Raw genomic sequence first — 18,272 nt, 5'->3', positions numbered from 1 at the left:
GTAAAACATGTAAAAAATACATTCACGAGTCTAACTGACGAAACTGAATCTTAGTGTTTAGTTTAACACTTGACATAAAGAACAATGCAAAACAACATGGCCTTGCACATCAAATGGATGAACTACAACAATACCGGGCGTAGTAAATTAAGGGCAGAGCCCTTTGAGCTAAAAGGAGGACCTACCGAAGTTCTAAAATGGATACGAATCCATCTAAAGAAACAGAAATGGATACAGCCAGAAGAGCTACCGAGAGATTATAAATTAGGGGATACTCACAGATCTGCGAGGGTGCCCATTGGGGACGAATAAGGAGCCCGAGGCGAGCCAATTTGGGTGCGAGAGTGGCCGAGGGTTGGGAGGGAAAGCAGGGAGGAGCGCTAGGCGACCGACAGCGGCGGTGGATGGTCGTACACAAAGAGGAATGGCGGTGGGTGGCTGACCGTGAAGAGGAGCAGCAGCGCGGGGAGGGTTTGGACGGGTTGGGGTGGGGGGGGGGGGGTGAGGATAATTTCACATGTTCCCCCAATTTAATTTCCCCACGTTATAACTCAAGCCCCTAAAAATTATCTAGTTTTCTTCCAATATATTGACCCCAAAGACGGCTAAAATTTATAGCCGTCTCTAATACTACATATGTTTAGGATTATAAGGCATGAGGGCCAATTTGATAAATATCGAGAAAGTCTACAAATTATCTCATTAGTTACTCCATGCACTAATAGCTTCACATGCATGAGAGGAGAGAGATAAAAAAAAATGCATTGGGAGAGAGAGGACAATCAATGAGATAGGACATATAACTCTTAACAATTCAAAAAAATATCTCGGGACTTATAATGTCGAACAGAGGAAGTACTGCTCAACCCTGAGACAGCCAAATTTTACGGCTCTCTCCATAAGAAGGTATTTGTACCGTCCTGTACAAAATGGAAAGACTCCGGATATGAATTTTCATACAAATCACACGTCTCCATAAGCCATAGAGGAACTAATTTTTTCATGCACATCCCTTTTTCATGTAAAGGTCATAGAAATTTCCATTAAATCCACTAACCCGGTGATACAGACAGTCCGAATTATTGGGACACTCCGAATGATTATTAAATCCGAAAGATGCATTTTTTTAAAACAATGAGGAAAACGAAATTGCATTTATGCTTAATAGTGTGAAATGAATACATATACCAAAATTAAGTTCATAGGTCGAAGGAAATATACTGACATAGTACAATGTTGGGAATCAATAGTAAAGGATATGATTCTTCTAGCATCGATGTAAGATGGGTGAGAGTGTTTTGGAATTGACATATATTTTTTACAGAACCATCTAGTATCCTAAAATAAAAACATGGAAATTTTATAATTTTCTTACAATTTTTAGACATCATAAAAATTCAGCAGCCCTATAATTTCTCCTGTAGATCCAAAAAAAAGTCAATCAATCTATTGAATTTCTAATGTGAATTTATGATATCAGCTATGGTTATCAAGGTACCTAAATATGAATTTACATCCATTTAAAACATATTTTCAATGTAGAATTAGTTAAGGATTTATTTAAATCTGCTAATTAATCAAATATTTTGTTAATTCAAGATAATTAACAAAAATATATAATATTCAAAAAATTACATTAGATATATTATGTGGTATTTTAGTGATAGGAATCATTTGGAAGGATGTGCATAAATGTATCTAGAAGAATTGCTCATAGTTGGTTATTGGGATAGTACACATATATTCGGACACTGAATGATTAATTACTCTAAAAGATGCTTTTTTAAAACAAAGATGCAAATAAAGGTGCATCTATGCTTAATAGCTTCAAATGAAGTTACATAGAAAAATGAAGTTCATACGTTGAAGGAAATATACTCACAAAGTATAACGATGGGAATTAACTCTGAAAGGTATGACGCTTCTAATGTCGATGTACTCGTTACAATGTAACATTGGCTGAAGTGATTAGAATTTACTTATATTTCTACCACACCAACATGACATGTTTCATAATTTTCCAACAATTTTTAGATATTAAAAAAATTCAAAAGCCCTATAACTGCTCTTGTAGGTCCAAATATAATCAATCAATTTATTTAATTTCGAATTTAAATTTATGATATGAAACAATGCGGTTATAGAGGTACGTAATTTTCATCCATTTTATTTTTTTAAATGTAGAGTTAGTTAAGATTTCGTTTAAAACTGCTAAATAGTTAAGTATTCATTTAATTCAGGATTAAATAGCAAACAAATTTTATAATATTCCAAAAAATCACATTAGCCATGTTATGCGGTATTTGAAGTGATAGGAAACATTTGCAAGGATATGAATTTATCTTGAATGATTTCTCAAAACTGGTTATTCGGACAGTCCGTATATATTTGGACACTCCGAATGTGACGGAGAAATTGTAATCTATGCAAAACAAAAACAGAAATGTAGGGGCGGAAAAACCAAGAGAGTAAGCTGGTGTAGGCATTAACCAAAACGTATATGTAACCCATATGGCCAACTTTCTGCATTACAAGCACATATATAGAGTACCTAGTTCAACAACACAATATATATTTATTTTCACAAAGAAGTTCAGGCAACCGTTACATTCACATTCAGATAGTTTAAACAACTAAAACATTAGGAGACACCGGCAAGGAACAACAGGAACAACGTAGAACTTCTTCACATCATCCTCCTCCGAGACATCCTCCAGTTTTTGCTCCCCTGTCCCTGGACCTTCACGGTTTCTTCTCTGCATTGGCGGTTGCACAACACCCGACTGTATTGCCAAGGCACACAGCTTTCTCAAGTGGACCCGAAAAAGCTGCATGTTTAGCCATGAAAACAGGAACGGAAACATCTTCTTCAACATTGATATAGGAGGAGCCAAGGGACTCAGTATGCATAAGCATGTTGTGTTGCAGAAGGGGGAGGATGTACTTATCTCCATCCTGGTATTGGTACTGACCCTACTGCAACTTCCAAAGGGTGTATCTCTACTCTTCTTAGCACAGGACGCGGAATTGTTGTGTACTGCATTAGAATCGTCATGTTGCATAAAATAAAACATGAGCATAGAATTACAAGGGATCAAACACAAATTGTTATATGTAACCGGCTGAAGCAACATGTAATTAAATATAGGAATATAGAGTTAAAGAACAAGGAACATGTAACTAAATATAGGGATATAGAGTTTATTTTATCACCTGCCCAAAAAAGATCCTTAAAGAAAGAGGTAGCATAAGTAATTAAATCTAGAGACATAGAGTTTATTTTTTTCACTAGCTTTTGCCAGAAATTAGTCCTTAGATATGCCCTTTAAGGATCTTTTTTTAAAGATCTCTGAAGACATTCTAACTCTTTCCTCTTCACAAAAAAACATAAAGTTGTCCTTTTAAAGTCTTACTCAAATTATAATATTACATTGATAAACCATTATATTCACTATTCTACAAATTAAGTTTGTTTTCCAATAAATACTAACAAAAATATAGTAATTTACGCCCAGTAATAAAAAATACTAGAAATAACATAATTATATGCACAGTAAAATAATAGATAATTTTTATATATACCTCCTTCTCGTCAGTTGTTGGAAACGGGCCAAATGGCTCCGGATCTGTCTAGCATCTCTTCTTAAAGGGGACTACCACCAAAGTTCAATTCTAAAATTAACCTACATATTTACATTTCTAAAATTTACTAGAGACAACTAATATTGGTCACCAGTCGCGATCAGGTATTTACAAATCTAAATTTACAAGAGAAGTCCAATATTTGGAAGCGGTTGCGATTAGGTATTACATATATAAATTTCTAATTTGTTTGCACAATATATGTTGCTATTTCTTTTACATGGACAAAGAAATGTAGAAAGTACCCACTCTCCATCTGGTTGTAGAATTCATCCATTAGTTTAATATGTTTTTGTAGATGCACGAACTATATTACTTCCTCCATCTCAGTTTAATAGGTGCACACGTAGTTTAAAAAATTGTTTTGACCATTATTTTGGTAAATAAAATATGAAATATATGTCACAAAAATTATATCATTGGAAAGCTTTTTACATACGAATCTAATGATATAGATTTTGTAGACATATTTTTTTTTTTACCAAATCAATGGTTAAAGTTTATCTTAAACTGCGTATGTGGCTGTTAATCAAAGATGGGGGAGTAGACAACTAAAAAACCCTCATGACCGTGCGTAACAACTAGATAGGTTCAAGGATGCATGGATGTGTAACTCATAATCGAAGATGGAGGAACTGAAGCTACTTGACCTTGGCAAAAGAGCCACCTTCAGCCATCTTGTCCTCGAGCGTCCAGCGCATGCGGCGTCGACATCGCCGGCAACGGGTCTATTAAAGTTCACATCCTATAAGGAGGCGCCGATTGTCGGCAGACGCTTTGCAATAGCCATGGCAGCGACCACACTGCTCGTTGGATTCATATATATCTTGAAGTCACGGGTGGTGATTTAATAGAGGAGTGGAGCGGCGAGAAGCTGAATTTTTGACAGATTTGGGCGTCAAAGTGGGGACCGTGGGAGATGATGAAATCATAGGGGTTATATACTGGAGGCCACTTCGAGAAGTTTCTGCATACGTGGCGCGGAAAGGTGAAGTGGCATGGTCGTGCCTGAAAAGTGAACCGTTGACTTGTCTTCTTAGAGGTGGCTAAAAATATTGGTTGCCTCCCATACTAGCAGTCTCGCACTACTAGAGAAGACCAAAAATATTGGCCGTCTGAGGAGTATCTAGAGCCTACTTTTCTTCCATGACTGCTCAACTTTAAGCACGGACGCTATTTTCAACCGACTCGAAACTTATTAGTGACGACATCTAATTTACGACCATCTGAGGGTTTCATATCCTAAGTTAGATTTTATTTTGTTTTGGGTAAACACGCTATAAGGGCCGTCTTCAATGGTTGGTTTTGTACTAGTATGGCGGTGACGACATATTCACGTTGCTGCCTTGTTGATGGTATTGACGTTGCAGCCTGTGTCTACTCTAGGGAAATCATAGATCTCCCAGATCGTACGATGGCCACACTGTCGGTGGTTCTCTCCCTCATGAGGCATTCTTTTAGGAGTAGATGTCGGGAGTGGAGTTAGGAGGTTGAGTTGTGTGCTTGTACCGCGTCGATGACGGAGAGTCTCGGCATCGTGTTAAAGAGGGGCCCCGATGACAGTTGTGGTGTGATGGACTCACTCAGGGTAGCGGCGTTGTCTGGCACCATGGTGTCGTTGATGATAGGCCTGACAATGGATATGCAAATCTTTGCCTAGAGATGGACCAACGGTTTATGGCAGTGACGACCCTTGAAGTGAGGGAATGAAACACCCACAATGATTGTCTAGACCGGATGTGTGCTCCTATTTTATCAAAGAGTGACTCTGTGGTGTCCTAGGTAATTAGCCGATAAGGAGTTGGTCATGTTTTTAAGGCATAAGGCCCCGACGACACGTCTCTTCGCCCATTGTCAGGTATTCAGTGTTGAGTAGTGAATTCGTGGTGTGTGAGGTATGCTCTTCGCATGTCTTTATTGAATAAAATTTAAATAAATGCCATATGCACCGATTTATGCAGAAACTAGGATCACCCATTTTGAAATAAAATATGGAAATAGTGATACAATTTTCTGTTCTCTAGCTTGGTGTCTCCACTCGAAGTAGAACTAGAAGGCACTTGCTGCTATCATTGATTAAACATTTCCCTTGTAACAGGTACGGCAACTGGGCTGTTTGTTTCACATATGGGACATGGTTTGCAGTGAGAGCATTAGTTGTTGCAGGAAGCACATACACGAACTCTCTTGCAATCAGGAAGGCGTGCCAGTTTTTGTTGTCAAAAGAGCTTCGTTTTGGAGGTTGGGGAGAAAGCTATTTGTCGTGCAAAGATAAGGTACACATATATATATACCCATTTCTCCCCAAGTTAATAATGCTATTTGTTTGTAAAAACCATATGCATCATTTTGATGCAGAAGCTAAGGCCATTTGTTCGTGGATGTCCTATGTAGCAGTGACAGCGTATCAAACAGCGTATCATGTCGAGATGAAATCTGTATACAAGTCTCTATTTTCGAAAGCTTCTTTCAAATTAAGTGAGATGCGGATGGGGATCTGGGGATGTGAATTAAGACACTAGTAGAAAAAGGACCTTTAGTCCCAGTTAATAAGAGCCTTTAGTCCCGGTTTTGCAATCGGAACGTCCCAATTTTGCAACCGGAACTAGCCATTCACGATTAAAGCTAGGCCCTTCCCTTTAGTCCCGGTTGTAATACAAACCGGGACTAAAGGCCCCGCCATGTGGACGACTGGCACGCGCCGGGGAGAACGACCTTTATAAACCGGGACTAAAGGCTATTTCATTAACTTTTTTATCCATTTGTTTTTCTAATTATTTTCACTCACTCTTTTTTTCCATTTTTTTACAGAATTTCTAGTATTTTAGTTATTTGACAAATTTAGTCTCTAATTACACTTAATCTCTAGTCAAATTACTTAATCGTGGTCAAACTTCCTACTCGATCATCCATCATCCCACTGCTCCAGCACTAGCACGCTTAACTTCTAAGTTCATTCCCGTCCCGCTTCAAAATGCTTCGCACGCCATATTATTGATACTAGAATCATATGAATTCTATTAACATGTTGGTCATTGTCATACTTGTTTATTATTTGAATTATAAATAATTATTTTAATACATAAAATCAATGATGTAATAATAATATTGAGTAAATAAACATTAACTTTTTTTAAATTCTTATTAGTTTTATTTTTCTAATTTTTTAATAAATTTTTTGCCATACATAAACCTGAAAATTTGAAAATCTAAAAATTGGGTAACCTCCTTTATGGTTAAGTAATAGGAATCTTTATGATGAAATGCATTTATTTATTTAATTTAAAAAAAATATAAAAATCATGAATTTCTAGAAAAAACTAAAATCTTCCTGCTTTCATATTTTCATTTGGAATTTTGAGAATCTGAAAATTGGCCAACCGGGTAAACCCGGGTGAATTCGGTTGTAAATTTTCCCACGGATCATTTTGATATATTATACTTTTTTTTCGACGTCATATGCAACCAGAAAAGACGTTTTACCTTTTTGCAAACCTTTTTTGCATAAAAGTCAAAATTTAAATTTGTCAATTTTTCATAATAGTAGGTTACAAAACAGAATCTCAATAGTTTTTTTTGAATTTTCTATCGTTTTCTTTTGTATTTTACAAAGCTAAAAAAGACGATCCACTGAGGGAGGAGTGAAGGTGCGTGGGATGCCAAAAAAATCTAGAAAACCTTTAGTCTGAATTGGTAACACCAACCAGGACTAAAGGGTAGACCTACCGGGACTAAAGCCTTTCACCCCGGAGGTAGCTTGTTGCCACCCCTTTAGTCCCAATTGGTATTACCAACCGGGATTAAAGGGTCCAAACGAACCGGGACTAAAGCCTACGTTGTTTGAACCGGAACTAATGCCTCCACTGGTCCCGATTCGTTTTTAAACCGGGACTAAAGTTCCTAGGGATTTTGGACGAATGGCCTGTTTTCTACTAGTGCGATTGTTACGTATAATCTAGTGGTTGGTTCCTCTTTAGGACAAATTAACCCCTTCGGTATGGGGCATGCGATCATCGACAACAAAAGTCAATGATACCATCAGCTGGTTCTTTTCCTAGGATCTCCACCATAAGATTTGGGTGATTTATCCCAAATCTGCGACGATGGAAACCCTCTTGTATCCCTATCCCAGTCATTATTCAAATGGGGTATAAGGGCATCTCTAACGGGACGACAGAAAACGGACACCTAAATTGTCCGCGTGCGTTCGTTTGTGTCGCTTGGCGGACGCGAAAATGACCGTTTTGGTCTGCGCATCAATTTGCGCCTAGGGGTGCCTCCACTGGGGCGACGTATTTATGCGTCCGTAAGAATTGGGATGTTTAAAACAACAAAATAAACATGTTCAAAGTACTTAGCTTACATCAAAAAATTTAAAAATCTACATGAAAATAAGATGGTATTCCTCTAGGCATTGTCTTCATGACCAGCCAATGCTCACTGATGCTCAGTCAGATCCGTTTGTAGACGTTTGGACACGATCTCGTCAGTGAATTATCCATTCATATGCAGATACTACTCCCAGGATAATGCCTCAGGGATTGGCGCAACCAGCTCACCTTAGAAATGCCATTGGTGCTCATTGCGGCCATTAGGATGCTTATTCTCAACGATAATGTTGTGCATGATAACACATCATGTCATGAGTTCATGCATAGTCTTCAGCGACCATGTTCTTGTCGGGTGATGGACAATTTCTCACCGAGCTTGGAGCACACCAAATCCTCGTTCCTCATCTTGGCGAACCTCTTCGTCTTCTCCGTGTTGGGATTACGGACAGTCTTCAACAGTGCGACCCAGTCAGGGTAGATGCCATCAACAAGATAATATGGCTTGTCATATTCTTTTCCGTTGATCACGTACCTCACCCGGGGAGCTTTGCCTTGCATAAGCCTATTGAAAACCTTGATCGGTGCAGTACATTGATGTCATTGTTGGAACCGACCATGCCAAAGAATGAATACCAAATCCATAAATCTTGAGATATCACTTCTTCAAGTCAAGAATGACAGTGCGTCCCTCCGCATGGCCGCTGTATTGACCATGCCATCCAAATGGACGGTTCTTCCACTCCCAGTGCATGCAATTTATGATGCCAATCATGCCTAGGAGGCCTCTAGACTCGTTGATAGAAAACAGCTCGGTGCGTCCGCGCAGCATCCACGGAGACGCAAACCTGCCGCATATTTGGATCGCGTTTTTGTCGCCGCGGACGGCCCGGTCACTTTGCGTCGCCCCGCTGGACCAGGATCCTAACGCATTTTCGGTCCACGCGGATGCAAACGGATGCTCGCCCCGTTGGAGATGCCCTAACATGAAACTTTTATCATATAGAGATATGATAACTTATAAGAGGCGACTCAAATGGAGCATTAATTATTGGGAAATAGTAATACACCTCAAATATGATGTTTTGGATTTGTATCATTCATGCACCAACATACTATATTTTCCATCCACGCACGCACAATCCTCAAGTTTTTTCGAACATTGTAATATTAACTAGATGATACCTCGCGAGGTGCTGTAAAAAATTATATCTTATATAACCCCTCTCCCGGGCAGTGGCGGAGGCCCCCATCCTCAAGCCCCCAGCGGCCCCTCATCCCCCGCCCCTCAGCTGCCGCTGCTACCATCTCCGGTGGCGGTGGCGGTGCCCCTCCCATCAAAGGACGATGGGGTGGAGAGGGCTCCACGGCGGCGCTTCATGGGAGGTGGTGAGGTGCAGGCTGAGGACGTCGGGCGGCACGGCTGCGATGGCTGTAGCCTGATGCACTTCGGCGGTCATCATGGAGGAATGAGTGGAGCGTGGCGGCCTTCGCCCCCAGTGGAGGTTCAGCGCTGGCGGCGATCAACGTATGATTTGGATGCTCTTGCCCCCAATCGACGCAGGATCCATGGCTTCGGCCAAGCCATCGTCGGTGCTATGTGCCATCTTATTCTTCTCTGGTGATCCTGCATGAGTAACTGGCGGCGTGGGGGCTGCTGGTCTAGCTATAATGGTGGCGGTCCTCGGATTTCTCTCATGCGAAGACGAAGACCTGTCGGATGCCAGTCTGCCTTGATCTGGCTGGAGTGATGAGTTCCGGAAAGCTCCGCAGGAAAATGGAACAGTGCATCTTTTACCTGGAGTTTGCTGGATCAGGTGGTATTCGGTCGCGCGCACCCATGGTTTTATTCCAACCGTTTGGTTCTGGACGGCGGTAAATTCAGAAGAAGAAATATCATAAAGGTCGGATTGGAAGACAAGCTAAAGGAGGTTCAAGTCTCCGCGATGTTGAGGGACTTGCTTGGCATTCCGGGCTCCGCAGCAGAGGTATGAAAGTGGGGGCGATAGCACAGGTGAAGTTCAGAGTCCTACCTTTCAGGGTGAAAATCCAAGGTCTGGCCTTAACTGGTTGTGCCTAGCAATGACCTTGTTGGAGGCATTGTTTTGAGAGCGAGGACTATCTTCAGGGTGAAAACCTAAGATCTTTGGTCGGGCGACGACGTCACTGGTGCACCGTCCCCTTCTTGGAGGCGTCGCTTTAGGAGAGTCTGTATTTCAGGTGTTGTCTTGGTGGTGGATGTATTGTTGTTGCTAGGTCTAGAATGCTTTAGCGGGACTTTTGTTTCTTAGTTTTTTTTTTTGATGTGTGCATACGTACTGCCATTAGGGTGTTGCGTTGTTGTAGAGGCTGGGTGTAATTAGTATCTTTTGATATTAATACATTCTCTTAATCAAAAAAATTAGAATAAACAACATACAATATTTGAACAGAAAGAGTCAAAGGTGAGATCTAACAAAAATCTGATGAAATTGGTGATAATTATCTTTGAAGTGTTGAATGAATACATGAATAGATGGTACAGTCTTGGACTTAGCACTGAAGCAATTGTAGTACATAAATGGTACTCTGCTAGCTTAGACCGACTTCAAAAAGGCAACTGAATTATAGAAATAAGAATCACGGGAAGATAATACTTGGCATATATGTATTTCGAATGCAATTAGCTTTTTCGAAATGGGGGAGCCAATCGTGTTGTCGACACCACCATGGAAGATCTGCCGCGCATAGCACGAGAAGCCACCGCGCGCCTCAGGAAACAACTTCCAAATAAATCATATATTGGGTGGTTGATATATTATAATTTATATTGACCCGGTGGCTTTGTTTTAAGGAGCATTGTTTATAAGGGTTGAAGTATTAGGAGTTAAAAATAGAGTTGAAGATGATTTTATGAGATAAAAATTCGATTTGATATATACATCACATCAGTGTTTTCCATTGATGCTTCCACTTTACTTTTTTTTTACATTTCATCCCATAAAACAACTTTATACCATTTGCTCACATCGTATTCATTTTTTGTAATTTTCTGCAAATAGGTTTACACCGAACTTGAAGGAAAACGCGCCCATGTAGTCAACACTAGTTGGGCCATGCTGTCCTTAATTGATGCTGGACAGGTTTCCTCCCCGCATCCCTATTTCTCTTTCATGTTTAATATTGTTAATTTAAGTGTGGATTGGTAATATACAACAACTTGTATATGACATATTCCACTGGAACAGGCTGAGAGAGATCCCGAGCCTTTGCACCGGGCAGCTAAGGTTTTGATTAACCTACAGTTAGATGACGGAGAGTTCCCTCAGCAGGTAATTTAATCATAACCAGTTTTATAGAACTAAAGAGTGATGCATACTTGAATGTAAGTTACCTTAATGCATTGGTATAATCAATGAATTGTCCCCGGCCAGTTATGCTACAGGAATGTCTACTTGCATGCATCACTTGGCAATTACCCATGATTTTCCTATGTCTATTTTCCTGACGCGCTTTGACATATAACAGGAGATCACTGGAGTCTTTAACAGAAATTGCACGATCAGCTACTCCCAATACAGGAATATTTTTCCTATCTGGGCCCTTGGAGAGTACCGGGGGCGTGTCTTGTGCACCGAGTCTCTAAAGAAGAACCTTACTGAAGCTGATGATCTTGGAAGCAAACACGAGGAAGATTGATTTTGTATGTCATGTTTTCCGACTTATGCATTTGATATCAACCAAGAAATTGAACAATGGGTTAACCATTGACTATGGGTTGTATAACTTTGGATTTGAACTAGTACTCTATGTTGATGTCATATGACGTTGACCTATTGCTTGTAATGCTTGCAACCTGACTAAGGGTATGTTTATTTGGGCTGCAGCTTTTGAGAAGCAGCTGTAGCTGTTGGGCTGTGAAAAATCAGTTGTGGCTGCTGCTGTTGAAAGCCGAGATTTGCTGCTGCTGGTTGTAGGAGTGAAATGTCTGAAATGTCCCTAAGTATCGAAGATTGTTGTATAAATGCTGTTTTGGAATAAATCTGCTGTTTCTGACTGTTTTATTACATAATTAGCATGTAAAAACTGAATTAACTCAACTTACTTTTTGTTGCTAAAATAATTTTGACTTTTGACTTTTGGCTTTTGCTAAAATAATATTAAATTTTATTACAACTTTCTCATGCCTACAATATATTACAACACTTGTCCAGATGAGCCCTATAGTAGGTTATAATTCAAACATAATCACCTCGTAAATCACAAAGAATACATATAATCAAAAAAATTGTGCTCACCGACAGGACTTGCACTTTTAATATACCTACAATATATTACAATACATCAAATTAATACATCAATTCAATACAATATTACAAGGATGAGCTCCACGCGCCGGCAGGCTTCGGCTAGCTCGGAAGACGGGCTCGACCGGGCGGAGAAGGCTGGAGGCAGAGTCGGCGGAGGCAGAGACGAGCTCGTCCGGGCGGCCGTCGGCGGCCGAATCAAGCCCGGCGGCGAGCTTCCGTGGGTGGAGGTAGTCGCGGAAGTGGCCGGAGGCGGCGGATGGGTCAGGGCGACGATCGCTGAGCTTCCGGCGGTGGACGAGCTCCTCCTGCCACTTCGGAGATGGCGCCCCGGCCGATTCGGGGATGGCGCGAGAACACAGCGGCGGGAACGGAGAGTGGGGGGTGCTGGCAGCGGAGAACGCGGCGGCGGGCGCTGGCGGTGGAAAACGCGGCGGCTATGGGGAAGAACGACGGCGGCGGCGGAAACCCTAGCTCGGGACAGGGAGCGCGTGGGGGGAAATGGGAACTCGGGGTGGGAGTGTCAGTCTGGGGCACCTCTCCGTGGCAGTTTTTCGTAGTTCTTCCGAAGCCATGAGGGTAATTTTGTCCACCGTATTTATGGAAGCTCGGGAAGCAGGCAAAAGCACCTCCCGGGCTTCTTCGATCGATAGCGGTTCCCGTAGTTCATTTGCCCACAGCGCTTCTCTATTTTTGGTTGTTTGTTTGGGCTTCTGCCTTTGGACCCCAAAAAGCAGCAAAAGCAGAAGTGGAAGCCCAAACAAACAGGGTCTAAGTAATTTTCAACATATTTGCTACACCACAAAAGCAAATTCCACCAACTCAATTGGGTGTCAAAACAACTTTTAGCAATAGAAGTCTATCGGGAATGGTTTATTCTAACCGACCTTGTTTGTCATCAAAATCCTGGCCCAGAAAGGCCTTTGCCGACCAACTTCTGTTCACCATACCGGCCAGGTCAGCCGTTACCTACTATGTGCCGCACACCCTAGGTTGGAGAGTTGGGCTGGCCTGGCACCTTTGTTTATATTTTCTATTCTTTCCTCTCTTTTTTCTATTATTTATTTCTTTTTTTCTTATTTTAAAATTTTAAGATTTTTAAATATTGGAAATTATAAATATAAAGTTTTTCAAATCTGATCATTATATAAAACTTAGTTTTTAGAAATTTAGCTTCTTCTAGTTACAATAGTTTTAAAAATTTGAACAGTTTTCAAATTTTCATAATTTTTATTCTGATTGTTTTAACATTTTAAAAAATCTGAAAAATCCAATATGGATATTTTGTATCGAAACATTTTACAAATTTATACATTTTTGAATCTTAAAAATCAAATAAAAAGAAAGAAAGAAAGAAAAGGAACAAATGAAACAGAAATGATAAAAAAGTAGAAAAATAGAAGAAAAAAACATCAACGCCTACCTGGGCTAGGCCCATACAACCCACAGTTTGCTGGGAGGATGACCAGTTTCTGTCCCATACACGTCAACCTGGTGGCAAATCCTATATGCCGACCACGTCAGTGGCTACCGCGCGCCACACAGCCCCGCGCGCGCGGTATGGACCGGTCTGGTCGGCCCAATTTGTGTTATTTTTTGTTTTCTGTTTTATTTATGGTTTCTATTTTTATTTTCTGTTATTTTTCTTTTTCTATTTCTTTTTTCATTTTTAAGATTTACTTTTTAAATTTTAAATATATTTTAAATGTAAAATTTTCTATCTCAAATATTTGAAATAATTCAAATGCGAAAATTGTTCAAGTATAAAAATTGTTCAAATGCGAAAATTGTTCAAGTATAAAAATTGTTCAAATTCAAAAATTGTTCAAGTATAAAAATTGTTCAAATACAAAAAATGTTTAAATATAATATTTTTCAAATTCGAAATTATTCAAATATAAAAAAAATTGAAATTGAAAATTGTTTAATAATTTTTTCAAATTTTAAAAATGGTCTTCAGAAACTGTTCAAATTTTAAAAATGTTTTTCGGAAATTGTTCATATATAAAAAAATAAAAAATTCTAAAATTTATTCCTATTTAAAATTTATTCTAATTTAAAATGGCTAGGAGGTGTGCGGCTCGTCACTACCCACCGAGCAGGTCGGTGTAAACCACCCCCAACCTGGTCGCCTATCTTGGTCAGGCTGCCCTTGTCAGCCAACACTGGGGGAAATGACTAGTTTCTAGCCCGTAGCTCTATGTTAGGCCATGGGCCATATTTGTGTGGTCCGCCTTGCCGTCCTTCTTTATTTCCATTTTTTAGAGATTTGCATCTTTCTCCTTGTAACTATATATGTGTGATTAACTCTGCGGTCTTCCTCTGATATTTATAAGAAGAAAAGCAAATAGGCGGATCATGCAGCCCTACGCACGCTTGGCTACGCCCGTCGATCACGACTAACAAACACGATTTTTTGTGTGACAACTAACTAACTCTTGACTCCACACAATTAGGGTTGGGTAGGATCTGGTTTTAGATAGGACGATATGAGATGATTTTTTCCAAAACAAAAAACATGTTCAAATATTATCAAAAAGATTGACAACATGCTTTTGTGTTATACATGCAACATGAATTTTTTTTTCTTCGAATTCAAGCTACATTTAGCGATCCAAAAAAAAGATAAATTTGGTCTCTAAATGTAGATTGAGAATATCTTTGGAGTTGAACATACAGCCCATACGTACGCTGTACAAGCTTTTCTCGTATTTCTTTTGCATTTTGAATATATAATTTTGATGAGCTGATATCATAATCTCACCTAATGAAGAGGCCGTACACAAGTCTCCCCACACAATTGGTCTTTCCAAACAATGTTCTGGAGATTTGGTTTCAGGAGCAGTCCCGTAAGGAACCTCCCTACACTAGAGGTACATACACGTACATGCCAAGACGAATATCAACACCGCAAGCCAGGCCAGGGTCCATCGTCACATGTAGAAGCACGGATAAACAAGGGCCAAGTTGCCGATCACGTCCAACCTCTCTGGCCAATCAGCTTGCGTAAGTATTCATCGCTAGCTTGATATATGCAATAATAGAGTTTGGAATCGACCTTGACCTTGGTGATGCTAATGCATGAACATGACGGGTGAACAAGAACAACCCAACCCATTGTCACTTCGCGAACCGCTGAAGAACCTATAGACTACAGTGATGAAGCGCTGAAGAACGAAGAGCTGCCGACGCAGAGATTCTACAACGTTGTGGGCGTCTCGGGCTTATCCTCACTGTCCATCCTGTGTTTGAGATCCGTTCTGTTCATTTTGCACCCACCACCCTATATGAACCAAGTTGTACAGTTCCCATCTCTTCTCCTATAGGCATCCAAAGTGGACAGGAACACTTCGTTCTCGTACACATCGTGTGCAGCCATTCCACCTTCCTCTCTCCAGTCTCCTCCGGCCGCTAGACGCGGAGCTCGTGTCCCAGCACCCTTTCCACCACTAGGCCATCGATGGCACTGGTCCTCCACCGTGGCATCGCCGTCTGGATCTGGGTTGAGCGGTTCTCCTCCATGGAGCTCACCGATCTAGATCTGGATCCGGGTGGAGCGATTCTCCGACGACCTGCCGGACGACGAGCTCGTTGCTCATGGACACGATGGCCTACCTCGTCTCAGATCTGGCCATGGAGGGCAAGAACTAAATGCTCCATTTATTTTACTTTGCTCAAATCCGTCGATAGTTACATGGATTTTTTTCATCGTTTTTCCATGTGGTCTGCTGTCATTTTTGGGTGTTCTTGTTTGAGGAGAACGGATTTTCCATGGATTTTCTCAGAACCAAATGCTCCATGGATTTTTATTTTTGTTCAGAGATCCTGATGTTGAGTGAATGTTTTGACAATGACATCTGTACTAAAAAATGGAAGAATTTTTTGCCATGCTTCCAGATACATGCTACAATCCATTCTTAAAAAAAAAAAAATCTGTATGACATGTTCATGGGCAGTAAACGTTCACCGTAACACTAAATTAAGTGCTCATAGATTTCTTTAATCTCTTATGGGAACATACTGTACTCCTAAATCTGAACAATGGAGATTTGCTCATACATGTTAAATTGGTCCAGGTCCAGTTAACGTACTGGAATATTTTTTAGTCCAGATCCAATTAAGTTAATGTTCATACCTTGCTGTAAACATTCCAATTAAGGTTTTTTTACATACAAATAATATGATAGTACAAACTAATCAAAATATCTCTGTAATAATATGGACCGAACTACACGGCGGCGCCGCACATATGCTACTTCTGTGCGGCGGCTGAAAAAGGAAGATTCCTCGTGGTTTCCTTCCACTTTACGATTTCCCAGACCCGTGTCTCTGCAGTTCACTTTTTCTGCTCATTTTGTCCCGTGCCGAGCTCCGTCTTCATTGAAAGGTCAATATTAAATACAGTACTGTAACCTAGTAATAGCCGTAGACCGTAGTACCACTGTGATGTCACTCTTTTGCATTAGTCCCCTCCCATATCATTACCAGAACTGCAGTGTCACCCTCACACACTAGCAAAATGCTTGCATGTCCTAAAAAGTTTGAGCCAACTCTCACATAACTTATTGTGCAACTTTTAGATTGAGAAAAGCTACAGATTTTATCCAAAACAAATGCCAAGTTTTAAAAAATACGGTCACCAGATTATTTAGTCCATAGCTACCAGGTTATTTAGCAAACATCTACTATCACTGGAACTGTCAATGACTAATTATCAAGTTAGTTTTAGCACTTAATTGCCAGATTCAAAATGCCCAATTGCCAGATACTCATGCATTGATGGCTGCCAAATTATGACGCCTAATTGCCGGATTGTCAGTGACTAGCTTCCAGATTCTAGTGTCTATGTGCAAACTTCAAAATACTATGTTGATGGCTGCCAAATTATGACGTCTAATTGCCCGATTGTCACTGACTAGCTCCCAGATTTTAGTGACTATGTGCAAATTTCAAAATACTACGTTGATGGCTGCCAAATTCCAAAAACCCAGCTGCCAAATTCCTATTGCTACTTGCTTCCAACAAAAAAAATTGCAAAAATGTCGTGAATCCCCTGTCCTCCAAAAAGTGGACACACATGGAACTGCCAAAATCACCCAGAGAATGGTTTACAAGCAGAAAATCCAGTAGTATATCCACCAAAAAAACAAGAGATAAAAGTTTTGACAGATTGAGATGCAGGGGAGAGGAAAAACTCGGGAAATCAGGCCGCCGAACACAGCGCGCACGCCACCATTTTGCTCGTCGATGGCGGCTTCCTCTTGGTACCCCCGCAGCGACCTCCTCCTCGTGTTCCTCGACGGCGCTCTCCTCGCATCACGCTCGTCGGCGGCCTCCCTGCGCAAGCCGCCGGACTGCTCACGACGCTAGCTCGGTGGCGACAGCGTCCCCACGCTAGCTCGGTGGCGGCCGAGTCCCCGTGCTAGGGACGGAAGCCTGCTCCTCACGCGCGGTTGGCTGCGGCCTCCACCGACGTGCGCAGCGGCGCGTTCGGCCTCGGAGGCGCTTGTCGGTGGCGGCTTCCCCGACGTGTGCTCGGCCTCGTCGGCGTCCTCAAGATAGCGACGGGAGCATCCTCCTCGCGTGCTCGGCGGTGGTGGCGGCCAACCCCGATGCGTGCGCGGCGCCGGCCTCCCTGATGCGTGCGGCCCTGCGGCGGCCTCCTCCTTCCGTGCCTCTCCGGCACAGCTCTTCTCGAACGTCCTAGCAGGAAGAGAGATAAGGTGCTGAGCAGCTGATTTGGGAGAGAGATGAGGGAGGGGAACGAGTGGACTAGAGAGCCCGTGAGGTGATATGGTTGACTGGCTTTGTTGTTCTTGCGCGCTCCTTAGATGCAGACGCGCAAATCTCGATGCAACCGCCGCACGGTGAGAAGTGCGTGCGGCGCTTTCTTGTATCATTTCCCTTCTATGAAATGTGAAGACCGTAGGGTATGTCATGTAAACAGGAAGGGACTTGCTGACACGAAAAATGTATAGTGCAAGGTGTTCTCTACAAAATGCAAAAGGGGTTGCAC

General features: G+C 41.3%; 1 protein-coding gene across 5 annotated transcripts in view; it reads left to right on the top strand.

The window, feature by feature from the left end:
* The window catches only part of LOC127341070 (cycloartenol synthase), a 74,214-nt gene extending 62,199 nt beyond the window's left edge, over nucleotides 1-12,015 (top strand). For 4 of the 5 annotated variants that reach the window (XM_051366845.2, XM_051366844.2, XM_051366842.2 and 1 more), the window contains 4 exons: nucleotides 5,741-5,918; nucleotides 11,012-11,092; nucleotides 11,198-11,281; nucleotides 11,478-12,015. In XM_051366845.2, the coding sequence (XP_051222805.1) occupies nucleotides 5,741-5,918; nucleotides 11,012-11,092; nucleotides 11,198-11,281; nucleotides 11,478-11,648 (514 nt within the window). In that variant the 3' untranslated portion in view covers nucleotides 11,649-12,015. The remainder of the gene's footprint in view (nucleotides 1-5,740; nucleotides 5,919-11,011; nucleotides 11,093-11,197; nucleotides 11,282-11,477) is intronic. The other variant, XM_051366843.2, reaches the window with a different exon arrangement.
* The last annotated feature ends 6,257 nt before the right edge of the window (nucleotides 12,016-18,272 follow it).

Source organism: Lolium perenne, chromosome 3 (genome assembly GCF_019359855.2).
Source record: "Lolium perenne isolate Kyuss_39 chromosome 3, Kyuss_2.0, whole genome shotgun sequence".
NCBI lineage: Eukaryota > Viridiplantae > Streptophyta > Magnoliopsida > Poales > Poaceae > Lolium > Lolium perenne.
The sequence above is the reverse complement of the archived record's forward strand: the minus strand, read 5'-3'. Positions and strand labels throughout refer to the sequence as shown.